This window comes from Danio rerio, chromosome 7 (assembly GCF_049306965.1).
Source record: "Danio rerio strain Tuebingen ecotype United States chromosome 7, GRCz12tu, whole genome shotgun sequence".
Lineage (NCBI taxonomy): Eukaryota > Metazoa > Chordata > Actinopteri > Cypriniformes > Danionidae > Danio > Danio rerio.
The window spans coordinates 38,692,764-38,719,385 of NC_133182.1; the positions used below are offsets into that span (position 1 = coordinate 38,692,764).

General features: G+C 36.3%; 1 protein-coding gene across 30 annotated transcripts in view; it reads left to right on the forward strand.

Moving 5' to 3' along the window:
• cep89 (centrosomal protein 89) overlaps positions 1–26,540 on the forward strand; it is a 109,070-nt gene extending 82,530 nt beyond the window's left edge. For 13 of the 30 annotated variants that reach the window (XM_073906317.1, XM_073906318.1, XM_009303314.5 and 10 more), the window contains 2 exons: positions 51–220; positions 22,931–26,515. In XM_073906317.1, the coding sequence (XP_073762418.1) occupies positions 51–220; positions 22,931–23,246 (486 nt within the window). In that variant the 3' untranslated portion in view covers positions 23,247–26,515. Of the gene's footprint in view, positions 1–50; positions 321–3,735; positions 4,455–9,469; positions 9,510–22,930 lie in introns of those variants that run through there. The other 17 variants (XM_073906324.1, XM_009303315.5, XM_005168973.6 and 14 more) reach the window with 5 other exon arrangements.
• The last annotated feature ends 82 nt before the right edge of the window (positions 26,541–26,622 follow it).

Sequence of the window (26,622 nt, forward strand, 5' to 3'; positions counted from 1 at the left end):
CAGAGCTCTCCAGTTCAACTGTTTTCATATCTCTCTCACGGCTGCTCTAGGTGTACAAGAAGCAGGCATCAGCAAGTGTATGTGCGCTGGGTCGGCGTCTCCGCGAGCAGGAGGAGGACTTTGCGGGGAAATCGGCGAGTTATCAACGAGAGATCCGGCACCTGCAGAACCAACTCAGAGACAGACAGGAGCAACTGCACGGAGCTCTGCAGCAGAAGAGGTGATCCTCTGCCTCTCTCTCACTCACAGACACACACACACACACTCTCCCTTTCTCCTCCTTTCCTGCTCTGTGCAAATAGAGGGATGCAGCAGAAGAGGTGAGAGCAGTAGTGGAGCAGCTGTCACAGAGGCACAGACCAATAACAGACAGCGGAGAACGAGAGGGGAGGGGCTCCAGACAAGCTGGCACAGCTGCAGGCTCATCTGTCTAAATGTTCCATGTGCTCGCATAATTGTGAGCCGTCATAATTACACTCGCTTTTCTTTCATTTGACACATTCTCGCTCTTATGCTTATTCCTTCAGGTTGTGTAGTATCCATGACGAGCATTCCATTTACACTGATATCATCAAAAAGCAAATATATACAGATAGGTCCATAAATATTCGGACATTGACACAATTCTAACATCTTTGGCTCTATACACCACCACAATGGCTTTGAAATGAAACAAACAAGATGTGCTTTAACTGCAGACTGTCAGATTTCATTTGAGGGTATTTACATCCAAATCAGGCGAACACTCTAGTAATTACAATAGTTTGCATATCTGCCTCCTACTTGTTTAGGGTCCAAAGTAATTGGACATTTGGCTTTTCTGCTGTTCCATGGCCAGATGTGTGTTATTCCTTCATTATGCCAATTACAATAAGCAGATAAAAGGCCCAGAGTTCATGTGAAGAGTGCTATTTGCATTTGAAATCTGTTACTCTCAAAGAACTGTCACTATCAGTCAAGCAAGCCATCATTAGGCTGGAAAAACAAAACAAACCCATCAGAGAGATAGCAAAACATAAGGAGTGGCCAAAACAACTGTTTGGAACATTCTTCAAAAGAAAGAACGCACCAGTGAGCTCAGCAACATCAAAAGACCTGGAAGACCACTGAAACAGCTGTGGTGGACGACCGAAGATTTCTTTCCCTGGTTAAAATAAACCCTTAAAAACAGTTGGCCAGATCAAGAACACTCGTCAGGAGGTAGGTGTATGTGTGTCACAGTCAACAATCAAGAGAAGACTTCACCAGAGTGAATACAGAGGGTTCACCACAAGATGTAAACCATTGGTGAGCCTCAAAAACAGGAAGGTCAGATTTGAGTTCTTAAAAAGCCTTCACAGTGCTGGAATAACTTCCTATGAACAGATGAGATCAAGATCAACTTGTACCAGAGTGATAGGAAGAGTATGGGAAGGGGAAAGGAACTGCTCATGATCCTAAGCAGTGAAGCATGGTGGTGGTAGTGACATGTGTGGGCATTTATGGCTGTCAATGGAACTGGTTCTCTTGTATTTATTTATTGATGTAACTGCTGACAAAAGCAGCAGGATGAATACTGAAGTGTTTTAGGCAATATTTTCTGCTCATATTAAGCCAAATCCTTCAGAACTCACTGGATGCAAAGCATACTGCAAAAGCAACCAAAGAGTTTTTGGTATGAAAGAAGTGGAATGTTATGAAATGGCCAAGTCAAATCACCTGATCTAAATTCGATTGAGCTTGCATTTCACTTGCTGAGGACAAAACTGAAGGGAAAATGCCCCAAGAACAAGCAGCAACTGAAGACAATTGCTGTAGAGGCCTGGCAGAGCACTACCAGGAATGAAGCCAAGTGTCTGGTGATGTCTTTGTTTTACAGACTTCTGGCTGTATTTGACTGCAAAGGATTTGCAACCAATTATTAAGGGAAAGTTTGGTTTATGATTATTATTGTCCAGTTACTTTTGGACTCTTAACAAGTGTGAGGCACATATGCAAATTGTTGCAATTACTACAGCATTCAACAGGTTTGATGTAAATACCCTCAAATGAAAGTTGACAATCCGTAGTTAAAGCACATCTTGTCCGTTTCATTTAAAATATATTGTGTTGGTGTATAGAGCCAAAAAGGTAAGAATTGTGTCAATGTCCAAATATTTATGGACCTAACTGTACATTCAGAAAACCTGGCTTGTTGCATATGCAAATGATGATTCTTTGTTGTGCTAGATACCCTTATGAAAAGGTTAAACAAAATGTGGTACTAAGGGGCTCAAAGTGTGCCAATAAAACTCCCACACCCTTACATCACCAGCAGCCTTAACCATTATAACAAGGCATAACTAATCTGTGCTTTCATATTATTTATGCCAAATTTTAAACTACCATGTTGCAGGAGAAATTGAGACCTATTGGACTAGACAATCTTTTCCTCTCTTGTTTTGTTAAGTTTTGGTGAGCTTGTGTGAATTTAGTCTCGGTTTGTTGTTGTTGGCTGACTGGAGTCGGCTCTTTTGCTACCGTAGCTTATTTACTTCAAGGTATGGAATGGACCACCAACTATTCCGGCATTTGTTCTATGCAGCGAATGCCCTTCTAGACACAACCAAGTACCTTAAAACACCCATTTGCATTCACACACTACGGTCAATTTAGTTCATCCAATTCACATATAACACATGTCTTTAGACTGTGAGGGGATACCGGAGCACCTGGAGGAACCCACACCAACCTGGTGACCTTTCTATCAACCCAATCCTTTTCCTTCTGCTTAAGCATTAACAAAGCATTTTAGTGAAACGAGCAAGATACTTTTTTTTTCTAATTTTACTCGTATTGTTTACAAGCTGTTTTATCAATGCCTTTCCATGATCAAAGCACTGATTGGGTAATTGCATAAGATGTTGATGCTGAACTTGCTTATACACATACAGTAGAGCCATTCATCACATTAAATAATTTTAAAACAGAATTTATTGTTTGAATTTTCTGAAAGGGAGTTACATAATCTGAAAGATTTAGTTGTTTTTAAACCAAATTTTGTTGCAAATGTTTGTTGCCGCTGTAACATTTGTTTTATTCAAACACCATTATTATTATCTATTTGAAGGAGCTGAGGTTTAAACAACACACAATTCTGTGTTGGTGTATATGCCGTGGGCAGCCTTGGAGCAATAGAGGAAAAGCTAGTTAAAAGAAGAGATGAGTTTAACATTTTCTTTTTGAAAAACATCCAAAACATACATTTTTAAAATTATTTTTCAGGGCCAACAAGAGCCAATGGATATTAAGTTACGTCTGACCGAGTAGGCTTCTCAAGGTTGTTGTGGGGTTACATAGAGCCATTTGTTGTTTGTCGATTTGTTGTATGCCACACATTTGTATTAAGTTAGTAAAGGACTGAGAACAAATCCTTTCAAAATGTGCGCCAGTAAAGACTTAAATGCTAGAAATGGGTTTGTAGACATACTTTTTAATATTTATTATACCATTAGTATTTATCAATATATTTATAATTATTATAATGAATATTGTTGTTATTTTTTTCTAGAGGTGCCATCAAAGATGCCCACACAGAACCTAAAAATAAATCTTGAAAAGCTTCTTTTCAGATGTTTATTAGAGACATCAAATTCATTGTGAAATAAGTATTAATGTATCAAATATATAACAGATTTTATAGGTTTGTTGTAACAACTGACTATTTAAAACATGCTATTTTTCATATTTCACCTATCATTTCTATGTAATATACAGGCCAGAGACAGCCAAGGACAGACACACATTGATAGACTCAGATCTGCTATTCTGTCTGGACCACTCACTTCATCCTCACAAACTATGACACACACTATTTTTGTTCAAAATTTGAGGCATGTCCAACTCAACTCCAGCTCCAGTGTACTCGCTCGCCCATTAAACACTTACAGTCGCTCTCTCTCTCAACTCCACATCAAAGCTCATTTTGAAGTCAGTTTCCTTCGCCAGCCGGAGTGTAAGAGAGGTTTTTAAATGTCAGCTTTGATACGTCAGTAAAATGCTTTTGCTTCAGAAGAGTTTGTTTTCATGCGTGTGTTTTTGAGATTGTGAAAAATATGAAAAGGAAATGACAAGTCCTTTGTTGATATTCACTATTCATGGTCTTACCAGGCAGCTGTTCACCCATCTGCTTCTTCCACTTTCAGTTTTATGTTCGGAATGTTTTTGACATTTAATTTTGACGCCAAACTCAATCAATTGTTCTAGAAGAGAAGTTGCATTGTTTAACTGTAAATCCCATGATGATTCACCAAATGATCTTGTCTATAGATGACAAAGTATGGCCATCATTTCCATCTTGTGAGTGTGTGATTTTTTGTGGTGACATTCTCTGCTCTAAAGGTGTAATGCATATTCATTTAACACTGTAATTATTCTCTTGTCTCCTGTGAAGTGGGCTTCATTTTTGATTGATTCATAAATCCTTATAATCATTATGGTGTGTTTTTAATAGAAATACACTCAGCAAAAATATAAATGCAACACTTTTGTTTTTGCTTCCAGTTTTTATGAAATAAGCACTAAAAGACATATTTCTCTCAAGTAGTGTTCACATTTGTCTAAATCTCTGATAGTGAGCACTTCTCTTTTGTCAAGATAATCCAGCCACCTTAGAGGTGTGGCCGACCAAGATGCTCATCAGACAGCATGATTATTGCACTGGTGTGTCTTAGGCTGGCACAATAAAAACCACTATAAGGCCCTGTTTAAACCTCATCTTGTGTTTTCTCCATTCAGATAGCTGTCTGATTTATGAAAACATTTTCATTTACACGTGAACATACAAATTGTGTCTCTGTAACTAGGTTAGATCAAATAAAGTAGCAGAAACACTGCATTTTATTTATTTAACTTTATTATTTATAGAAACACAAGCTATAATCTTATTTGGCTCTTAATTTTTTTAAAATGCACAGTGTATAAAATTACTCCCAGCAAACAGTTGTGTTTAATAGACATAAACGTGGACAGCTTGGCTAAAACAAGGCTAAACTTGGGCTTTCAGTGAAAATCTAATAGATGTCTAAGAATAGCCCAAAACTAGACTAGTCGTCAAATAGACATATTAGACAGACTATATATTTGTAGTCATTCATTTGTTTATTTGATAACTAGTCTAGTTTTGGCCTATTCTTAAATGTCTATTAGATTTTCACTGACTGTCCAAATTTAGCCTTGTTTTTGCCAAGACTGTTTATACAACTATTAGACATCTTTTAAAAACAAAAAATGCTTGCTGAGTTACAAGCGCACAAGACTTTGTGATTAATTTCATTATAGACTAAACGAAACATCTATTTTTGTCATACAAATGTAAGGCTCGTTCAAAAATGTAAAAGGTTTCAATCAGTTTGTTTATAACAAAATTTTCCTAAAACAATCCCATCTACTGAAGCGGTCTGAGTGATCGGATTTAAATCTGTCTGGGATGCGTTTTGAATGGCATTTAGACCAGTCCTTTTCACAATCAGATATCTACCAGAATAAAGGTATGAAGTGACTAGGTTTAAACAGCTCTTACGATGTGCAGGTTTATCATGCAGCACAATTCCACAGATGTCACAAGTTTTAAGGGAGCATTTCTCAATGTGTATTTCCCTACCATAAGATGTCTTCAAAGGCGTTTAATAGAATTTGTTAATACATCTATGGGTTTCACAACAGCAGACCATGTGTAATGACTCCAGCCCAGGACCACCATATCCCTTCACCTCCAAGATTGTCTCAGACCAGCCATATGGACAGCTGCTGCAACAGTTTTACATAACCAAAAAATATTGCACATAACTGTCAGAAAGAGAAGCCTCGGAGCCTCTGAGAAGCTCCTCTGCATGCATGTTATCTTCATTGGGCATTAGACTGCAGTTTGTCATTGTAACCAACTTGAGTGGCCCATTGTTGTGCCATTCATCCGCATCAACATCACCTCATGTTGCAGCTTGATATTGCTCGCCCCCTTTTTGCTAAGACCTGTACACAATTCCTGGAAGCTTAAAAATCATCCCACTGCTTGCATGGCAGGCACACTCACTGCACATGTCACTTGTTGAGCATGTCTGGAGTGTTCTGAATTATCATGTACAATAGCAGAATTACAGTTCATGCCAATATTCAGCAACTTCACATAGCCATTAAAGACGAGTGGACCAACATTCCACAGGCCACAATAATTGATCATATGTGAAGGAGATGTGTTGCCCTTTGTGAGGCAAATGGTGGTTAAAGCACATACTGATAGATTTTCATATCCCACCCAAATGAGAAGTGCTTACTAACACAGGTTTAGACAAATGTGTGAACAGTATTTGAGAAATTGTGTACATAGAAAAAAGTTTTCGATCTTTGAGTTCAGCTGATGAAAATGGGAGCAAAAGCTTTTGTTTTTTATCCAAAAGTGAAATTTAACTTGCTATAGTATTTACTCACTCTCAAGGGCTCCAAACTGTTATAAGTTCCTTTATTATTTTAAGGAAAGCTGAAACCTGTAATCATTGAATTCCATAGCAGAAAATACAAATATAATGGAAGTCAATAGCCAGATTTCTTCGAAAATCTAATTTAGTATTCAAAAAGAGAAAGGCATTTGCTTGTGTGATCTAGCTGGATGCTGGGCAGTTGCTAGGGTCCTCTGAGTGGTTACTAGCATTTTTCTGGTATGATTAGCATGTTACTAACACATCAGTGAGATAACACATTGCTAGCATGGCTATTCAATTCATCTTTATTTTTATAGTGCTTTTTACAATGTTAATTGTGTCAAAACAGCTTAACATAGATGAATAGAAAAATCTTAATATTTCAAATTGTGGAACATTCCAGCAATTCACACAGAGATGAAAGTAGTGTAGAATGCTTCACTGCAGTTTAGTATAAATGTCACTGTCAAGATTCAGTTCAGTATAGTTTCGATCAGTGTATGCAAATGATGTTAAGGCAGATCCACTGAAGAACAACTCCAACATTGCATAGCTTCACCAGTCCCAACTAGGCAAGCCAGAGGCAAGGAGCCAAAACTTCACCTGGATATCATGTTAATAGTATGTTGCTAGCAAATTAGAATTTGCATGATCATCATGTTTTGTCATGTTTCTAGCATGATTAACATCTTACTATTTCTATCTTGCATCTGACATCTTAATAAACGCCAGGTTGATATTTGAGGAGTTGTTGACAGTCTGAGACCAGTCAGCCCAGTCCTGTTTGTCTACATCACAGGTGTCAAACTCAGATCCAAAAAAGCCGCAGCTCGGCACAGTTTAGTTCCAACCCTAATTAAACACGCCTGATCAAACTAATTGAGTCCTTCAGGCTTAACCTGCGAAGGTAAGTATGTTGGAGCAGGGTTGAAACTAAACTGTGCAGGGCTTCGGCCCTCCAGGAATTGAGTTTGACACCCCTGGTCTACATTGTCTGATCAAGAGATAGCCATTTCAGTCTTTTACATTAGAAGTCTATGGGGCAGTTGCTAGTGTGCTGTAACTGGTTGCTAGGGTGTATATAGGAAGTTTAAAAGAAATTGTTTATTGGCAGGTCAGTACACAGAGTTAAATGAGCCCACCCTCAAGTCTTTATGGCAGTCAGATGTAACTTTGAGGTCACAAAATTTCATCCAATGTTAAGATTTTTTACAAATGTTTAGGTAATTTTTGGAAACTAAATGTAGGATCAGTTAGAAAAGATATAACCAAGTCAAACCATTCTGAATGTTTGACTTAAGTTTGGTGGTTATGTCATGAAAGCTGTAGACACTCCGTACATTGGTTTTTCAAGCCAACATAATTAAAGATATATGCTATGATTGTGACCTTCCTCTTTAATAGTGGGTATTAAATTCAAATAAATAATTTGCTGTTAAGCCCATCATTTTAAACACAATGACTAAAGGAATGTTTCACACTTAAGTGTTTCTCTTCAGTGGTGTTAAACACACTGTGTGGTGCCAGACAGTGTGAATGAAAAGATGTGGTGTTAGAATGTTAGCAATGTTCTTAGCAACTAATAATTAATGACATGTCTCATATTCAGAAGCTGCATTCTTCATTCAGACCTTTATGATTAAAAACATTCATTATTGATATCAGTCAGCAATATGTAATGTGAGCAATGCAACAGTTTATGCAAATAAGTTCTTGTAGACCTGTATTCTGTGAATCAGAAGAACAGAATATTCAATACTGTTTAAACGTTTGAAGTCTAAGTTAAATGTAATATTTTTGAAATATTCTTTTATTAAGTGTGACATGGTGGCTCAGTGGTTAGCACTGTTGCCTCACAGCAAGAAGGTCACTGGTTCAAGTCCCATCTGTGTCAGTTGGCATTTCTGTGTGGAGTTTGGATGTTCTTATCGTGTTTGCGTGGGTTTCCTCTGGGTGCTCCGGTTTCCCCCACAGTCCAAAGAGGTGTATTGTACATTAAATTGGCCATAGTGTATGTGTGTGAATGAGTGTGTATGGATGTTTTCCAGTACGGGGTAGCAGCTGGAGGGGCATCTGCTGCATAAAACATAGCTGGACAAGTTGGCGGTTCATTTCACTGTGGCAAGCCCTGATGAATAAAGGGACTAAGCCAAAGGGAAATGAATGAATGAATTAACATTAATATTCTTGTATTGTGTCACTGCATGCATGTCACTCCCTGAGTTTATCTAACATTTATAGAACATGAACATTTAATTTGCAGATGATGAAAGACATTTTGAACATTGATAACTTAAATTGTTTCGGTATAGTATCAAGTTGCAGTTACAGTCTCACTAAAAAACTTAAAACTAAAAAGTGTTATAATAATAGCTTCTTTTAATGTTGAGCAAAAGAATGAAAACCATAGATGTTTGGATAAGTAAATGACAACAAATGTTTCAGCCTGCACCTTTTGCTTATTTTTTTTCTTTTCCTGTTTAATGCAACGAGTGAGTGACAGAAAAACAGTTTAAGTGTGGGCAAAAGGTGGCCCTCTGTCAGGTTACATGAGGATCCAGAGAGATCTTATCTGGCTAATCTTTGCTGCTTATATTGCTTCTGCAGGCTGCTGAAACATTACCTTCCAATCATATAGAGATTAGTGTGCGTGTGCTCTCAGATTCATCTGTGAGAGAGAAATAAAAAGCTCAGTTATATACTGAAATCTAACCTGGCAGTATAAGAGAGATAGAAATATTGTGATTGATTGTATTCTTATTTTTTTCTCCTTTATATCAATGTGTTGTATGTATTTTTTAATTGTGTTTGCAACATTGTGTTATATTTAATCGTCAATAAATTAAAGTGTCAATTATATTGAGAGAGAGCGAGAGAGAGAAAGGGAGGGTAAAAGAAAGGAAAGATTAATGGATATACTGCATCTGAATTACACACATGCCTTGTCAAATCATATAGTATTCTTCCTTACATAATTATGGTCACATGATTTGTCATCAGTGTCATTTATGGTAATTCATTTCTCTTCATCCCAGAAGTGTTGAATGGCAGCTGTATAGGGCAGCAGGTCAGAGGGTAAGCAGCACCTCTTAATTACTAAAACATTCCACTATTATTGTCTTGTTCACTTTCACTGCTTATACTTCCCTACTCGTCTTTCTCCATAAAACAGTCTCTTTCCTCTGTCTATCTCTCCCTTTGCTTTACTATTAAGTATTAACAGACTCTTTCATGACTAAAATGATCTGCTTTTGGTGAACATGGCTGTACTTTGTATCACTCAGTTGAGTCGACTGACAAGACTGCCTGAAGAACAATGGGAATGTGTCAGATTTACAAATTACTGCCTGGAAAAAGGCTTGTCATTCTAGTATTGTGCAAATGACTTATTTTTTGCAGAAAATGATAGTTTGATTAATTACATTTTTGTGGACTTATCGGTCATGAGGCATTGACTGGAAGAGGGAGAGCATGTGCTGAAAAAGGTGCATTCACTTCTCTTCTTGTTAGTGTTTTAAAAATGAAGTAGTATTAACCCTTATGTACTGCTGGGGAGGTTTTCATCCACACTGGAGTGATTTTGTGTCTTAATTAGGACTTAACTTTTTCTGTTTCAGCCAGCAGAATGCTTTTTGCTGACAAATCTTATTTGGACACATATTTTAAGAAAATGCTTTGAATTTTTTAAAAAACGCACCAATACACTCAATAAAATGACTGCCCTTTTGTTATATTAGGGATGAAAACAGCCAATGAATGGTATTTTTTTAATCACAAAACCTTGACATCATATAATCATGCATTTTTTATTGTTTGTGGTTTTTCCGCCAAAGCGTTAAAGTGTGTGTATGTGAGTGTCAGAGTGACCTTTGCGCACTTACCTTGATGTGTCTGAGAAAATCAAAATATGCATCTCAGCTCTCAGAACTACATGGAGTAAATAAAAACAATGACTGTATTTATGCACCATCAAATGTGGTCATACATTTAGTAGTTTTGATCAGGACTGACGTTGATTAACAGATTTATGCAAAAAATAATGAAATAAATGCTTATCTGATGCATTTTTACAGCAGTTTAATTCAGTGGATGTTTTTTTCATCCCTAACATAACAAAAGAATAGTACATTTAAACAGTGCAAAGGGTTAAAATGTATACATTTCTAGGTCAGGGGGGTGATTTTATCAGAACTGACAGCTGAAATGTCAGACTTACGCTAACATGTTTATCTCTGCTTGGTATTAGCATTCATTTGTATTTATTGCACAGAACTGTGCAAAAGTCTTAGGGCCCTATCATACACCCGGCGCAGTGTGGCGCAAGGCGTGGCGCAGTAGTCTTTTAGTAGTTTCAGCTTGGCGCAAGAGTCGTTTTTGAGGCGTTGCGCTACGCTCTTTAAATAGCAAATGCATTAGCGCTCATTTTTGCGTCCATAGGCGTTCTGGTCTAAAAAGGAAGGCGTTCTAAGGCGCACTGCTGGCGCGTTGCTATTTTGAGAATCTATAATAGATTTTTCATTAGACCAAAACTAACCCGGTCTAAACTCCTGCGCAGAGTTGCGCCTCGCTTACGCACTGCTTAATACGCACAAGAGAGCAATAGGCAAAGATCTTTACATTTGAAAAAATGTAAATATAAGGATATATATAGAATATAATAAGAATAGATATAGGATATAAATATAAAGGATTAAAATATTACAAAACATATTATTTTCTAGCCTACATAATTATGAAAAACCACTGCTTTTATGTCTTCATCTCAGGAGGCTTTTTCAGTTCATTCATAACAATTTGCTTTTGTATAATGTTATTATTATTAGTAGTATTATTTATTATATCCATATTTATATTTGTTTTATTAAAAACAAGCTTAGATTTGCCCACCTGTCAGGTTTTAGACCATATGGGGCACAGCATGTGTTTTAGGATATAACTCAGGTTTTTGAGCACATTTTGCTATTATTATTCATTTATTCGTTTGCTGGAAATTAGAACTGAATTTAGAAATAGTTTTGAAACGAATATTTGGGCTTAACAAACAAAAGTATTTATTTATAGACTAATTGATGTCTGTGCGTAAAGGTTTCACTATCCAAGAGCGAAAGTGAAAGTGATCCATGATCTCTCATTCTCACGCAGTAGATGCTCTGTTTAACAGTTTTCTGTTAAAAAACTGTTAAATGTGAACTGTTTGCTTGTGAAATGCTCATTTTTTCTACTTAGACTTACTTTGCGTCCTGTAAATGGCGAATGCGCTCTTGGTGCGACGCAGCTGAGTTTTAAAGGTAATGGGAGATGAGATTCTAATTGGTTTATTCTCAAAACACACCTAAAAGTCATTAAGAAAATAAACTCAACCCTTTTAGAACATGCGTCGCGGCGCAAGGCAGATTTCCCGTCCTTAAATAAGCAAAAACGCGTCCTGACACGCCCTGAAAGTGTTTGCGCCCTGCGTTTTGCGCTCTGCGGATGGACCGTCAAAATAGAGCCCTTTAGCTTTTAATATTTTTGTACCAATAAAAATGGTTTTAAGCCAGTTATTTCTATATTTTGGTGTTGTATGTCAATAGGATATATTTATTTGCATTTTCAAAGGATGATTTTTGCAATTGATTCTTATATTCCAGTATTATTTTTGCATGCACAAGGCATCTGACAGAAGCCAGTTCTCCACACAGATATCTGATCTGATCATCATCCTGTTTGTTTGGAGAGGCATGAAAAAACTGAAAAAAAACTGACACACTAAATCCAGAAGAACTGTGGCAAGTTGCCAACATCTTCAAAACACGTCAAAAAAAGTTATCTGAAAGAGGATGCATATGTACAAAATATAAGGACAAAAGCAGTTTTATACACGACTTCAACCAAATGTTGATTTCAAGAGTTCACTCTTAGCTGATGATTAATAATAAATCGTATTTGGCATGTTGTCCTGGGAGAGAGCCCTGAGCTCCAAAGATTCTTGAGCCGGGGGATCGCTCCAAATTAAAGGGGGAAAGGGGAGTTTGAGCTCAGGTAGATCTCGAGAACTCCCCTGCTTAAAAAAGACAAATTGGAGATTACTATGTGGTGGAAGGAAAGATTCTTTAAAACAAAGATACGAAGATAGAAATTCTGGTTATTAGGTATCATACACAAATCTCTGAATTATTTCAATTAATACCAGAAATACTGTTTTAAAATTAAAACTGGTATTTCCTACTGACACTTTATAAACAAATATTGAAATAGTGTAAAAAGAAATTGAAAAACTGACATTTTTTGTTTGTTGAGAATACTAGCAGCACAGAATTGAACATTTGGGTATTGTTGCGTTCTTTAGAGAAACTTGTACGCACACAGAGACGCACAGACACACATGTAATTAGACGCTTTTATGCAGTTAAAGACCTGTAACCCTTGTGATTTCACCCTGTCAGCCTGACCCGACCACATTTAATGACACTCAGGTTTCTCTGGGTACAGATGGGTCGTGACATGTTAAAACATTCATGTCATTCTGTGTGAGATGAGACCTTGTATTTTCTGCTGCATGTTGCTTTGCAGTACTGTGGGTCAGATGAAACATTGGTTTAATTTCCACACACCTGCCTCAGAGATGCTTTTCTGTATTAAAAAAAAATATGTTGACATTTCTAATTGTGTCTTTCACAAACTGATTATGGAGACTATTGTCTTGCATTAACATTGGCTGTTTCTCAATATGCATTCTTCAGCGGTCTTGCGTCCTCGTGTTCTCAAGTAACGTCATCATCAACTGCCAAAGTTCAGTTCCAATGCTTAAGACCGCAAGAACAGAGGACGCGTGAAACTTTCCAGATGTGTTCTTGATAGAGGACGCACCGATGCAGCCTTGAGCACTGATCTTGCTCTTGAAGTCCCAGAAGTCATTGCGACTGGAGATGGGAAGCGCAGCATTTTATGTAGATTTATTATAAAAGTTTAGAGATATGACTTATTTACCTCATAAAGGGACTTTCCCTAAATGAAACGGTGAATATAAGCATTACCATGGACATTTTAATAAAGAATTAAACAAATTAAAAGGTGTTGATTTGGTAAAATTCGTATTAAAATCTATTTTATTTGTATTGTACAACATATATTTATAATGTTTTTATGCATAGTATATATTTTGAAAAAGGTAAAAAACAGTAAATCGTTGTATGAATGCTGTCATGTTTAAATAATATTACATTAAAACACGTGAGGGTCATGTGACCATCAAGAAGAACGCAGCATCTCATTTCTTACAGGACGCCTTCTCTGCCCTCGCGGTCTCCTGAGTTCGTTCTTCCGAGGACACCTGGCAAGACCGGTCTCCACAAGAACGCAAGTCTGTTCTCTGCGTTCTTGGAATTGAGAAACAGCCATTCACTTTTTGTTCTCTTATAGATGTTAAGGGCAGGTTTGTGTGTGCATATGCAGGTCCATATGTTGATTTGCTTCAGTAGTATGGTTCAATCGTCCTTCATTAAGTCTGTAATTCATTACAAAACGATTACATTCGGGCTGCCACGTGTGCGCGTGTGCACATGACATTGTTTGTGCATGTGTGTGGGGGGATTAATAGTGCCCAATTAGTTTAACATTGTAAATGTACAGAAGTAATAAGAATAGATTAGACATTCACATTAGTAAAATGTGAATATACTGCATATTATACTATCATACATCAACAAGGCCATAAAATTAATCATCCAAGTTGCTATTGCCTCTTCTCAGTTGGAATTTTTTTTATTTATTTTTTTTATAAATCAAACCCGTTCTCACCCCAAAGGAGTCCAATAGTGATAATGAAAAATCAAGCCCCAACATATCATGAAGACTATTATAGTATGTTGGAAACATTGGAAAATATGGACTCTGGAGTTTCTCCTGGGCTCTGGCAGAGTGTTAACTGATCACACACTCAAAATAAAGTGCTACATCTTAGACATGCAACAAGACCTATCATATTCCAGTTGCATCATTTTTACTCATGTTCAAAATGGAGAATCAAATGAGCATACTAAAAAACGGTTTGACATTTGGATCAATCAACATCAGGACAATTGTGTGTAACCCACTTTAAACTTTTTGTTTTGCTAATGTTTGATGCTCTCTTTTGGGGAGCACTCTGCTGGTGATTACATTAAAAGTGATAGAACATCATTTATGAATCATAAAAACCCATCAAACTGGCTAGTGCATTGATTTGCATTACCAAACACAGTCAATTTCAAAAACAAAATTTAAGGCCTTAAAAAGTTTACTGAAATTTTGTCTTGTAGGTCTTGAATCATTTTAAACTGGCCTTAATTATTCTGTGGCTATGAAAATGCAAATAAAAATTTGAAAATTTGATTATTTTTTTAAATGTACTGCTTCTAAAAGACTAGTCATTTCTTGCATGCTGCTTTTGTACCAAAATTATAATTACAATCACATGTTGACATCACCTGTTTCAAATCACATCGTTATTTAAACAATTTACCTGCATGATTACTGGCCCAAACTGCTCCTGTCCCAACTTTTTTTTGGAGTGTGTTGCAGGTCTGAATGACAGGAAAGGATGTATATTTACAAATGAAATGAAGTTGAGCAGACAAACAAAAAATGTTTTGTGTTTATATTGTCTGCAATGAAATACAAGTCAAAGTGAATTTAAAAATCACTACTTTCTTTTTTTTCTGATTGGGCTTGTTCATTTAGTGTATTATCGTTTTTAAGCTTATCAATCCTTTTAAAGCGATGTTACTGTATATTGAAAAAAAGGATTTGACATATTATTAAAATAATGTATTAAAAAAAATTAGGTATACGAAATAACTCATTTTAATTGTATTAATGGGGCTAGTAGTAAATCTTTGCCTCTGGTCCAGCTGGGCCATTAGAAAAAACTCCTTGGGATTTTCCAAGTATAAGTATGAAATAAGTATGAAATTTCATTTATAATGGTCTTAAAAAGTCAAATTTGGTGAAATCTCCAGAAATCCTGAATAATAATTATAAACTAAATTTCTCTCCAACATGTTGTTCTGTTACAAAAAGGGTGTAACATTTAGAGAATTTAAACAATGGTTTAGATTCTAACAAAAATGAAGCATTGCCATAAGAAAGATTTTTTATACCAATGTCAATTTTATTTATTCTTTTGGATTAGTACCTTATTTATCATCCTGATTTATCACATGGAGCACCCGGAGGAAACCTACGCGAACACGAGGAGAACACGCAAACTCCACACAGAATTGCCAAACTTTCTTGCTGTGAGAAAACATTGCTAACCACTGAATAAATACAATTTCTTTTTAAAAACATACAGCTTAAAGTTCATTTAAAAAATTGATTTTAAAAATGAGAGCTGCAAAGCAGTCATCAATAACTAAATAGAAAATCAATATGCATCTTGTAGAAAGGAAGGAAGGTACAGTCACAAAGTTTTAGACAAAAACAGGTGGGCACTGGAACTACTGCTCAAATGCTCCCGAATACAATTTCAATTGCTGCTGGTGAGCTTACTTTTTTCAGGTGTGTACAGAGCTTGTGACTCTCTCACTGGTTCTTCTTCTGGATGCTGTGTGCGTTTGTTTTACAATTGTCAGTTTTAAGCTTCAATACTGGTTCGAGCACTGGAGTGTTTATGCACTGTGTTATTTTAAGAGTTCTAATCATTTTGAATACCTCAGTATATTATCACACGCTAAATTAACATGATATCAATATTTTATGCTATTAATATCACAATTATTGTCAATACTAGTATACTGCATCACTTCTAGTCTGTCCTTCCATTTATAGATAATTTAGGATGGTATTGGTGGTGTAAAATTTGTGGTGTGGGATATATTTTCTAGGCACACCTTAGTGCCAATTAAGTGCAAATTTTAAATCTCACAGCTTATCTCAATATCTCTGGTCATGCATTGTCTTGCCTAAGACACCAACTATGCCACTACTCCCACTTGTGGCCTCTTAAAAACAATAGATTGTGTGCGTGAAGTCAAAATTTCCTATTTGTTACGTCAGCCGTTCACCAGCAAATTACAACTTGGTTAAGCTGACGTAGGTGACAATTATGGCATCATTTAATGTGACGCATCAGAATGTACCACAAGCACATTACTCAAATGACTACTACTGCTCTTGTGGACCTACCGTACTTATGAGTCCAGCATTCACAAAGTACTCTCCCATGCCTCTGCTTCATTTCTTTTTTAATCTCTTCTAGAAGACTTTGATGCTAAAAGCAGCCAGGTCAATACTGGTCTCTCTCATCTTTCATCTCCTGACGTTCACCACTCAGATGTGTCACTTCTTTCTTTCACGCCCACTCGCACCCGTCTCTCTGGTCCCATTCCCTCTCTCTTTTGGCAACTGGGTCATGAAAATGAGAGCGAAAGCAAACACTAGCAATCGATTTGATGGTGGGAGAAGGGCCTGCAGGAAGCATCTGAATAATTATTTTCTCCCTTCATGCATTTTAAATGAAGAAAATTACAGGAAAATAAGACGTTTTCTTTAAATGTCTGTATTGTTGATGCACACTGAACAGAATCTGTGCAACCATTACTATTACTGTATTAGCGTATAATTTGATGGTGTTTTCAGCAGCACAGAATTACAAATATTCATTGTATTTACTTAAAAAGTTTAAGGTAACTGGTTGCAAGCAATTTAAATGGGCTGATTTAGTAATGTTCAATTTAATTTGTTAGTTTAAATTCAGCCCATAAAAATAGTTTACAACAAGTTACCTTAAAGCCACTATTATGGGTTTTTGAAAAGGAGCTTTCATGAAGTGTGTAACAGCACTAAGTGAATGAAAACATCCAGCTGAGGTTTAAATCTGAAAGTGCACCATGATTTAAACTTTTGACTCTTTAACAAAATAGTTGACTCCGTGTTGAATAAATAAATCGTGTTGGTTCGGATCATTTGCCTGGATGCATCGATGTCGACACATTACATCACCAAATATGTAGTATCAGATCCAGTAAAACATGATTGCACCTATCCTTCAGACACGAGCAGAGCACGGGGAATCACGGGACTGATCATGACATGAAAATGACGATCACTAACAGATGGAGATTTCGCTGCGGGGAATAAAGGGTTTCATTTTCACAACAACACTACAGTGCTGTGTTTGTTCCTGTCACTTTTCTGATTTTTGATCCAATAATCTATGCTGCAACACAGGATTCGTCACCCGTTTGCTATTATTGGAAGGAGCAGCAGACTATTATGTATGGGACTTTGTCAGATTTTGACAGGGACTTTGTCAGAAACTGTTACAATTCAAATAGACCAGTTTCTTCTTCCTTCAGATCAGAACATGTAAGTGTAATTGAAACTGTTCCCTCATTTTGTGTAGTTTGCAAAATATGTTTAATTCTGTGTTGTAATCGCTCCGCAAGACTTGTAATCACTCATCTATTATAGATTAGTGCTTGTACTGTATCTCTCAGGTTAAACGTTTATGGGGCTCTTCACATATTGTGTCCAAAACCATGTTGAAAATGCATGCTTCTTCCTTTACCGATTTAATGTGATTATAAACTCACAATTCTCGGCCGTTTGTCTTTGCTATGGCCACCATCAGCTGTTCCTACACAATTTTCAAAATAGTTCAAGTTTTGTCACTGTGTGGATTAAGACTAAATGTGTGTCGTTGTTATTACTTGGGGTTAGGATTAAGAGTAAAGTCAAATGCTGGTTTAACTACATTGCTTTATTGCATTGCTGCATTGGGCTCTCACAGACTCTGTGTGCTACTTCATAGTTGTAGTGGGCATTTCACTCTGTCTCGTGCTGAACCCAGTCGACCAATCACAACAGACTGGGTTATCGGACCAATCTGCGCAGATTAGCTTTGCGCTAAGGAGGGGTTTGGGAACAAATGAATCGTAACAAATCATATGGGAGTCGCTGAGATGATTAGGTAAAAATGAATACATATTATAAGACAGTGAATGTGGGTTTTGACCTTGCATACATATCATAGCTTTGGAGACCCCCAAAACCAAAATATGACCTTTTTTAATGCATAATGAATTAATTTTTTTTCAGTGTACGCAACAGAAGGGTAGTACTTTTATTTTCAGCATGAAAAAAAATGTCTGGACTTTCATCTGGATAGAGAAAATTTCATCTGGACTTGCACAATCAGATGTGATTTTAGACGTGTCTCCTCTGCTAATCTGTCAGTCTGTGGGGTTTATTTGTCCCTCACTTCTGTCCTCCCCGCATCACTCTGTCCTACTGTCTGTTCCCCTGTCTGACACTATTGATCAGCTGACCCACCCACTGACAGCAATCTCTCTCTCTCTCTCTTTCTCTGACTCTCTCTCTCTCTCTCTCTCTCTGTTATAAATCTCTAAGGTGACAGGGCCAGGCTATCTGTGTGCATAGATAAGGCCTTGTTTGTCTTTTGCTGAGACTGCACAATATGTGATGAATAGAGAGGAGGAAGGAGAGAGGAAAAGGGCACCTGCAAGGAGAAATAAAAGAGTCTCGAGGTGAAATTCTCATTAGGCATTCATAAACGAGATGAAAAATACACACAGCCGTATTTACCTGACTCTCTGTCAGGATGGGAAAAGTGCAGCCTCAGGCTCAATATGACAACACTACAGCGACAAAATGATGGATAATATTTTGTATGAGGACACATCTGCTGTCTTAAACTGTAGCAATATGGAAGCCTAAAGCCAGCTATTAAAATCATACAACTTTTATTGAAATATATATCATTATGCTTCAAAATAGAATATAATTATCGAGATAGTATTTTTGCCATATCGCCCAGCCCTATTCAAAGAATGTTTTTTATTTTTATTTATTTATTGGCTGGGCAATGTATGTTCAGAACTAATCAAAATACTTAGGACCTGAAAGATTCTTTTCTGTTTTAAATGAAGTATCTTGTACTCAACAAGGCTGCATTTATTTAATCAAATTTAATTTAGTGAATGCTCATTTCTTAAAGAGCAGCATTTTTGTGAAATAGAAATATTTGGTTGTCTTTACCGTCACCATTGACCACTTTTTAAAATTGTATAAATTACAGAATAATTATACAAAATGAAAGAAAGAAAGAGAGGAAAAACACACACACATCAAAACAAAACAAAAACAATAGTATGCTTGACAAATCCCAGTTTACCTAGGAGTAAATGCTGTACTTGAAAATGATGATCATGGTCTTAAACTGACCCACGTGTGCAAAAGAACAACTACACACAGCATAAACTTTCTAATAATGTTCTCAATCTGCATATTATATGATGTGAATAATACTCATCGTCAGATTACATTTAATAGGACTATTATTGCTGTTTTCACAGGTATTTTACAAACTATGAATGGTTGTTTTGTTGGTGTAATGTATTGTACAGAAAAGCAGATGTGATTTAAGCAGCTGATGACTACTTTCTAATCACAGCAGTGTGATTGTTCTCTCTAGAGAACAGCCTGGATTAATCATACTGATCACTGGTGTTATAACACTCATCAAAAGGTTAATGAGCAGCCGTTGAGAAGGAAGAGGATGTTTGTAGTACACAACAGTGGAGAATGATGAAGAATGTAGATTAAAAATTGTATCACTTTATTTTGATGGTCCAGTTGTGTATTAGTAGACTGTCTGCTTAATATCTGTTGATACTGCTCCTTCAACAAACATTTAACTGGCTATAAGAAACTTAGCAAGTACATGTCAACTTACACAAACCCGAACCCCAACCTAACTGTACTTATAATCAGTTGGCATGTAGATGCAATGTAACGTAATTCAACAAACAAACCATCAAAATAAAATGTGACCAAAAATGATGTAAATGTCGCATGAAATCTGGTATAATCTTTTAAATTATAGTTGCATTGCAAAACATCTCACCAATATGAGTTTTAAAAGCACATACTGTTTTATTATTTTGTGTAATATAATGCCTAGTGAAGTTTCACACATCAACAGAAACACCATAGACTAGATGATCAGTTTGGGGATTAAACAATTTATATAATTTTTTTTAAATCAAGATATATAAAACTAGACGTCTTAGCTTTTTAAATTCACTGCATGTGTTTTTAGCTTTTGCACATGCAGGAATTAAAACAATATAGCGTTTGTTTTGTGTATACTAAACTGATGTGTTTGCAAGTCATTTTTGCAATTTCAGAGCATGTATTTGATGGGTCTCAGATGAAATGTACTTGAATAAGTGTCATGTTTCATTCTGTTTCTGTAGTACGTGCCATGTGTAAATGCACATTAAATGGGGATGAATATGATTCTCGCCATTTTCTACACAATGGGAGACAAAGAGAGACCGAAAGCTTGTCATAAACCGTGTGTTTGTGTGTGTGTGTGTGTGTGTGCATGGATTTGCGTCAACAGATGGTCTGGCTAATTGATCTATCATAATGACAGCTTACACCCCTCTGCAACTTGGTCATCTCCATCGTTCTCTCTCACTCTGTACGTGTTTGTGCCTCAGCGCATTTCCACTTAATACCTGTTATTATTGCACAGCTGAGACCTCAAAAGCCCAGTGTGCAAATCCACCGCAATTGACTGGAGGTTACTAAATGACTGAAAGTTTGCATAGAATTATGTGTGTTTGATTTTGCGTTAAAGGTGCCATAGAATGCAAAACTGGATATATATATTGGCATATATTTATATACTGGATATATATATTGGCATAGTTTAATCATTTAAATTCTGCACATGAGAATTACACATCGAGCCTAAAAACTATTAATTTTTTCCTTCTTGGGTAAAACTTTTTTGAGCAAAAAAACAGTAAAAACAGGCGAATTAAAACACAACAATAACTGAGGTTAAAGTCAGGATTAATAATATGTAGTCTGCGCCAAAATCCCTTTAAAGGTATTCTAAAGTCTTTTGATTCTGAATAAGGGAATAACCTGCAACTTTTTGTCTGTTAAAGCCATTTCTGTTTAAATTTTCTTTGTAATAACATTTTATTCATTTGTCTTTGTTGTCATGTCATGGATCAAGTGCATTTGTAATACAAATGTAATATAAACAGCGATATGTGTAATGATCAGATAATTCTGTTTTAGGGAAAAAAATAATCTGATATTTCATTTGTTAAATAACAAAAAGAAAGAAAAGAAATTGCATGTTTCCGCTTAGCTACATGTTTAATGTAGCTACATGAAGAAACGGAGCATGTCATCACACACTTTACACTACACACTTTAGTTGCACACTTTACAATCACGATTATACATGGGTCATGTGGAAATACAACTGGAACTGTGGTTAAGTTGATGTTTAAATGACTAAATGATTGACATTTGACAAGGCCTCTACTCAACTTAAAAATAAAATAAAACTGAAGATTATTTTGCACTCTTGTATTTCATAATACATCACAGCTTCTGCATTCATGGCTGACAGTTGACCCCTGTTTTCTATGTGAGTCGCTACTAAACAGACAGAGCAGAGCACATTGTTAATATTCCTGACCCTTCCAAATAAGGTAAAAGCAGATCTAAGAGAATAATTGAAAGCGCACCATATTATGGTCTATAAAAGGCCATAATTTAGTTTTGAAGGTCACCAACAACAGGCAGATATGCACATAAAGTTAAAAAACACTTTCATTTTCTTAAAATATGATTTATTTTATACTTAATTATCCAAATGACTCTCATATGATTTGTTCGGTGATTAATCTCCTCCTTTCCAAACGCTAATCTGGTCTTGGTCTGATGACCCAATCTGTTGTGATTGGTCAGCTGGGCACAGCACGTTTTGGAAATGAAACTCCCATCAAAGCTTAGTCAGTGGACTTCAAACCATTTGAATAAAAGCAAAAGTGAATTAGTTCATGTGATTTTCATGTCCACTATGAAAGCACAACTAAGGCAGCCATGGCAAAGACAGACACCATGGCATCACATTTTCTACATTGTTTTAGATGTGACGTGAATACTGTAGCAATGATCAATAAAATGACAAGAACATAACACAAGATTGCCTATAATATGGTATTGTTGTAAAAATTAACTATAACTGTTTATACCTCACATCCTCGTGTCTACGCATCTCACAGTAATCAGTGATTGCTCATCTTCACATGCGGATGCAATCCCATCCCCTGCAAATTGTTACAGTGGGTGAGGTGGGGATCAAGTTTTCCCGGGTCTGCATGTGCAACAAGTGGGCCAAATTCACAACAAATCCAATGTGAATCGTTTAAAGGACTCTAAGTAGACATTTTTTGTGAGAGACAATAGTTTAATTTACAGTGCACTTTCAGATTTAAACCTCAGCTGGATATTTTTATTTAGAGCTGTCTTACAGTACATTAAAAAAAGTTTTGTAGGGGCTCTTCAACACATCTATGCGTGTTATGTCACCTTTAAGCAGTGCATTTCTCCCATTGATGGTACTAAAGAGCTTGTATTTGAATCAAAAAAAGCCTATGCACTGCACTGAAACTGCACCTCTCTCTCTTTGTGTTTTTCAGGGAGGTGGAAGGTGAGTTGGAGGTGGTTTGGGAAGCAGCCACCAGAGAGAGTCAGCGCTTGAGAGAGGTGGTGTTGAGGAGCAGTTCGCTGAGTCCAGTCACTGTGGCTCCAGCCCTACACAGCACTTCCGGCCGGACTCCTGCCAGGATCCCCCATCCAGAGGATCATTTGTCGTGCTCGCTGCCCTCTCCCTTCATCAGCAGAGAGTCTCGTCTACCACATCCTTCACAGTGCAGCCCCATGTTTGACTCCGACTCCGACCAGCACCAGAATCCATCATCTGATGAGAGCGACAAGAGCGGACGAGACTCCTGATGTTTCCATATCCTACTTAATTAGTCTTTTGGGTTCATGAATTAATTTTCTGAATTTACCTGAATGCCTAATTTGTTTTCATGTAAAATACATGAGGCCATTAAATACATGAGGCCATATTCTTACTTTTAAACGTTTCATTTCTGTAAAATTTTAACTCATTTTTTTCTCGCCTTCATTTTTAGAATATACAAAAGGTTTATATATTTACATTTTAGATCTTTGTTCCTCCACTGAAAGTCTACTCACTTAAAATGTTTATAAAGAGATTTTAATAGAAAATCTAAATTTTAAAAAATAGAGAATAGATATGAATGTTTCTAAGAAGAGCAGGTTATATTGTGCCTTTTATTCTCATATAAATGTTGTTCAGTAAACATAAACAAAAGTTCAAACAAAACTACTTGTTGCACAAGAACAAAATTTATTGGTTCTTGCTGGAACTCAACCGTTCTGCATGACATGCAAGCAGGGTGAGAATTACAGGGGGCCTCCTTAATTAAAGCTTGATCTCACTAAAGGACATCAAAACATTTATATGTAAAATGTGTATGGGGGTCCCTTTGAATCTGAAAAAAGTTCACTCTGATCTGTATATTTAATAATAATAATGTTAATAATTAAAATAACAGATATCCAGTTGACCACCCCTATAACGGTTCATACCATTGTGGATGAATAGTTGCGCCAATTAGTCTAAGCGAGAAAATAGTCCTTTATCCATCTGAAATCCTAAGAGTTCACAAGACCGAAAGTGTTGTTTTCTACATATAGCCTAAAAATAAGTCCAATTATATGTATAGTTTGACCTAAAGTAAGTCGAAATAGCTAATCAGGTCAGAATACACTAAACAGCCTATTCCACAGAACACTGAAAACTAAGTAAATTAGATGTAGTTTAAATAAATACAGAAATTGATTCACTGAAGCATGTATTCCACAAACGCACATTACCGAAAAAGTTGTCCCCCTCCGATTGTCAGTGTATTATTCGCACACTGCATGCAAGGATGAACCTCGTTGGTAAGCATTATTGAGCTTCCAACTAAATCTGAATGCTGTAAACATTGTTTGCTGATCAGTGTTTAAATGTGAGTACAAGGCTATATTATAATTGACTTCAATTAAACTGCTCGATTTATATGGACTTTTTTATCTCTTTACAATAGTGAAACAATTTTCAATGTAGGGTGAAAAATTCACTGATTTAATTCAAATTTGTGTTTCAAAGATAAACCCATTTCTTATGGGTTGGGAATGACATGAGGGTGAGTAAATTATGACAGAATTTTAATTGTAGGCAGAACAGTTTTAATCGCTGATAATGATTATTCTGTAGCTGGAGAACAGTACAGTATTTACGTATATAGCCGCTGAGCTCATTCATGACAGCCGTTCCACCAGTGGATGCACAAAACAACACACAAAATTTTGTTACACAAGCCACATGATGAATGATAGAGCAATAAAGTCTCATTGCCCTTCTCTCTCTTTCTCTCTCTGGGACTTGCACAGAAGAATACACCTTGTTTTCCTTTGTTAGAAAGTGCAGTATGTGATAATATAATTAGCATTCCAGTTTGTAAATGTTTGCACAAAAACAAAATTCTAGATATTCTGGACAGCAATCTCTTATCCTTAGGATATGGGTTTTCTCATTGTGTTTCTGCTTATAAGATGCAGCGAGCTCTCTGCTGTTTTCAATCGACAAAAGTATATTCATCTTGAGGGACATAGAATGGGCTATATGCACACAGACTTTTAATGTTCAGCCAGGCAGCCCAAGAGCTTTCAGTGAGCTTTCAGTGTCTTTTCATTAAAAAATTGCTAAAAATTTACAATCTTCACTGCCTGTAAGATATACGATATGAAGTGAGTCTTAGATCGGACAAGAAGCACTGCATTAAATTCAATTTCCACCACCATGTCTTAAAAAAAATGAGTTCATTTTACTCCAGTGTTTTTAATGGAATTTCTGCGCTAGCCTGTTGCTACTGACGGCGCTAGCAGTTACAACGCTCTTTCATCTCGTTTTATGCTTGAACAACTAAATGAATGCTTAAGTCTATTTAACTGAAAGTATTTAAATTACATTGCATCATTGATGCTGTAAAAACAACTTGTGAAATTGAAAATAGTCCGATTAAGCTTTCACCGGAAGTTTATCATTGGCTTTAAAACTCTAGCTGTGCATAGAGCCCATTTGATTTACACTTACATGCTTCCATCAGCAAAGTGGTCAAGGTTATTTACAAACCATTATGAAAGAAATAGCAGCCATTATTATTTTAATTGTGGAATATTACAGCTTTTATTGTAAATGGTTTGCCATAAACTTCATCATTTTTATGTAATTTGTGTGATCTTATAATCAACAACATTAATGCTTTGCTACAACAATCAATGATCAAATCCATTTCTGATGGACAAATTAAATTCCTGCACTACATTTTTTGCTCAAGAAGTCTGCATTTAGTTAGACATTACAAATGGGGACAAAAGGCTATTGCATCTTGTAGTTTGCACCAACTTTAATATTGAAATCTTATTCTGAATACAAAGCATGTTTTCCAACAAAGGGAAATGCACAAGGCCACTTTCTCTTTTAGAAGAGATTTTTTATTTCAGCCGCTTGTTAAGTGTGATGTCACGCGAAGCAGCTTCCGGGTCCAATGAAAACTGAAAAACGCTCTGTGAAACTGAATAAGGAGACTCAACAAATGGTAATAATAAACATTTACAAAGAGCTGTAATACTTTCAAAAATCACACACATCCATCATACATCCAAGCCTAATATGGCCAGAAAGTGATACATTTTTCATAAATTGTAAAATTATTGGTGTCTGTGATGCAGCAAGCCCAGAGACTGTTGTGTACACCATGATTTTATATAAAATTCACTTTAATAATTGATATGACTAAAAAGTGGTCATAAACAAATACTTTCTCAATTCAATTGAGTAATGGAATGGAGTCAGAAACAGTATTACATATGTCAGGACTTAATAATCGGATTAGTAGTAGTAGTATTTATTTATTTTTATTTTTATTTTTTGCACTTATTAGAATAGTAATTCTCCTGAAGAATAAGGAGAGAGAAAAATTGAAATAGGATCTAAAAAGGTTCTCAAGCCCGGACTCGAACTTGGCCCACCCGATGCTCAATGACACTATTTGTTGGCACACTGGCCACAAGGATATATCAGTGTAGACTGTTTTGTTGTTTTTAAGGTATTGGGCTGACAAATAAATAGTTTTCTGTTCTCATGTTTTCTGGAGCTTATTTGTTTTTAAGCAGCATCTTTATAAAAACTCTGATACAAGGTTCTCCTAAAGAGAGGCATTTTAATCCCATAGGTAAACAGTAATTCCCA